This window comes from Tupaia chinensis, unplaced genomic scaffold, assembly GCF_000334495.1.
Source record: "Tupaia chinensis unplaced genomic scaffold, TupChi_1.0 Scaffold000088_1, whole genome shotgun sequence".
In the NCBI taxonomy this organism is placed as follows: domain Eukaryota; kingdom Metazoa; phylum Chordata; class Mammalia; order Scandentia; family Tupaiidae; genus Tupaia; species Tupaia belangeri.
The window spans coordinates 7,909,335-7,911,486 of record NW_006159550.1 but is presented as its reverse complement, the minus strand read 5'-3'; the positions used below and the strand labels follow the sequence as shown (position 1 = coordinate 7,911,486).

General features: G+C 50.2%; 1 protein-coding gene across 2 annotated transcripts in view; it reads right to left on the bottom strand.

Moving 5' to 3' along the window:
- DPY19L2 (dpy-19 like 2) overlaps positions 1-2,152 on the bottom strand; it is an 85,028-nt gene that overhangs the window by 21,596 nt on the left and 61,280 nt on the right. For both annotated transcript variants that reach the window (XM_014585764.1, XM_006143030.2), the window contains exon 17: positions 1,160-1,334. In XM_014585764.1, the coding sequence (XP_014441250.1) occupies positions 1,160-1,334 (175 nt within the window). The remainder of the gene's footprint in view (positions 1-1,159; positions 1,335-2,152) is intronic.

The following is a 2,152-nucleotide window of genomic DNA, read 5'->3' as shown; positions in this document are numbered from 1 at the left end:
ATAATAAAATAAAAAAAAAAAAAAGTAGGTGTGGCTACGGAAAGGTCACGGGTGCGCTCTCTGGAAGGGATCTGTCTACCTGAGCTCGCTCCGAATAAGACATGGAGAAGTGAGCTAAGAGCAGTATTTTAGAGAAGTTTGATTTAAGTGTATTAGTTTTTTTATTAGAGAGAGACAGACAAGTACCCAACGGGGTCTCACCACGCCACGATCCTCCCTCCAGCGTCCCGGGCAGGTGGGGTCCTGGGCTCACGAAGTACATTCAGGTCAGGCCGGGCCACACCTGAGCCTGGGCCCCATGCGGCACCCCACCACCGGCAGCACCACAGCTGGGCCTCCAAAGTGGGCTGCATACACCTCCCCTAGGATGACGTAGTGAAGACGACAGACTGCCGAGAGTGCCGCGTCTGCCCGATGTGGTCACAGCGTGAGAGACGGTGCAGACCCACGTGGCCAGAGGGCAGCACCAGCGCCCCACAGCCAGAGCGGCCCTGCCGTGTTCTGGCCCAGGTGTGCACCTGCGTCCTCACAGGCCTCTCGGCGACGTTGGGGCAGTGACGCCTTTTTTTTACGCGACTCGTGAACAACCTAAGGTCCTCAGTGGTAGTTTAAGTTTCCTGACAGTTACACAGACGGGTTTAAAGAGGGAGCAGTATCACCTTTTTATTTAAAAATTTTTTTTAGAGAAATGTTTTGCTATAGAGCGTATGCACTCACCAGAGAGACAGACAGTGAGAAATCACCCCCCCGGGGGGGTGGCAACACTGTGGGCCCTTCTCTTCCGTTCCCCTCCTGGGATTCTGGGCACACGTGCACATGCACCTGGCATGAGTTTTAAGCCACCAGGTTGAGAACTCGGACAATGGTAAGCCGTGCGGGAGTCTAGCAATGTAACCACCTGCTGCTCTCCAAGGTCGCCTTTTGGAAAGGGCTTTAGTGAGCCGTTATTCCAATCAACATGCTCAAAACCTACGTGTGTTCATACATCATACAGACACACACATGCACACACACACACATGCACAGATGAAATGACAATGACATGAGATGGACGTGTGTGTGGCAGGTGTGAATGAGTGTGAGTGTGTGCATGTGTGAGCGTGTGAGCGCGTGTCTGCGTGTGCATGTGTGTGGAGAGCGTGCAGCCGCGGCAGCGTACCTGGCCTGGTGTTGTACCTGACCCACTGGATGAGCTCCTCCTGGGGCAGGTTGTTGAACTCGCCCTTTATGCTCCACTGGCTATGCAGGTTCGCGTAGCCTTGCAGCGACATCACCGTCAGAAGGGCGAAGATAAGGTTCTCAAAACGGACTTTGCAAAAAAGCCAGCCAAAGAGCTGAAATGAAAGAGGCCTTCGGTTTATAATTCTTTTTTTTTTTTCCTTTTGGAGAGGTTTTTGCTATAGGGCATGTGCACTCTCCAGAAAGACAGAGAGAGACAGAGAGACAGAAAGCAGGAAATCACCCCCCAGGGGGATGGCCACATCCCAGTCCTTTCTCCTCCATTCTCCTCTCGGGATCTTGGGCGCGCACGCACAGGCGCCCAGCGTATGAGTTTAAGCCATCGGGTCCAGGACTCGAACGCAGTCGACTACATGGGAGCTCAGCGACATAGCCATTACGCTAACTGGTCCCCTTTGGTTTATAATTCTTACATGAAGTGGTGGAGGGTCAGTAACATAGCCTCACCCTATGTCTGAAACCAGGTGGATGGCCCTTTGATGTCAGCACACGAAAATACAGAATTATTTTCACCTAATGCTTAAAATCAGAAAATATGTTTAACCGTAGGACCCAGCTTAAAATAGAGCTCTCTCGTCTTAAGACCTGAGCAAAGAATGCTCGCCTGTCCGGTATTGACCTGCCACTGAGGGTAGGGCCACGAGTTACGGGTTCTGAACAGCAGGCACCAGTCCTGAACACTTGGCCACCCTTCGCAGAGCTCTGGAAGGGGGGACTCTCACTAGCACTGACGCGGCCACCCTTCAGGTTCCAGGCTCTGTGACATATAAGACAACACACTCGCATCAAAAATAAGGAATATGTTTCTAAAGTTTCTTTGTCTTTTTAAGAATTTTTATTTTATTTATTTTAAAAATTATTTTATTCAACTTTATTTTATTTTATTTATCTATTTTAATTTGATCAGAGAGGG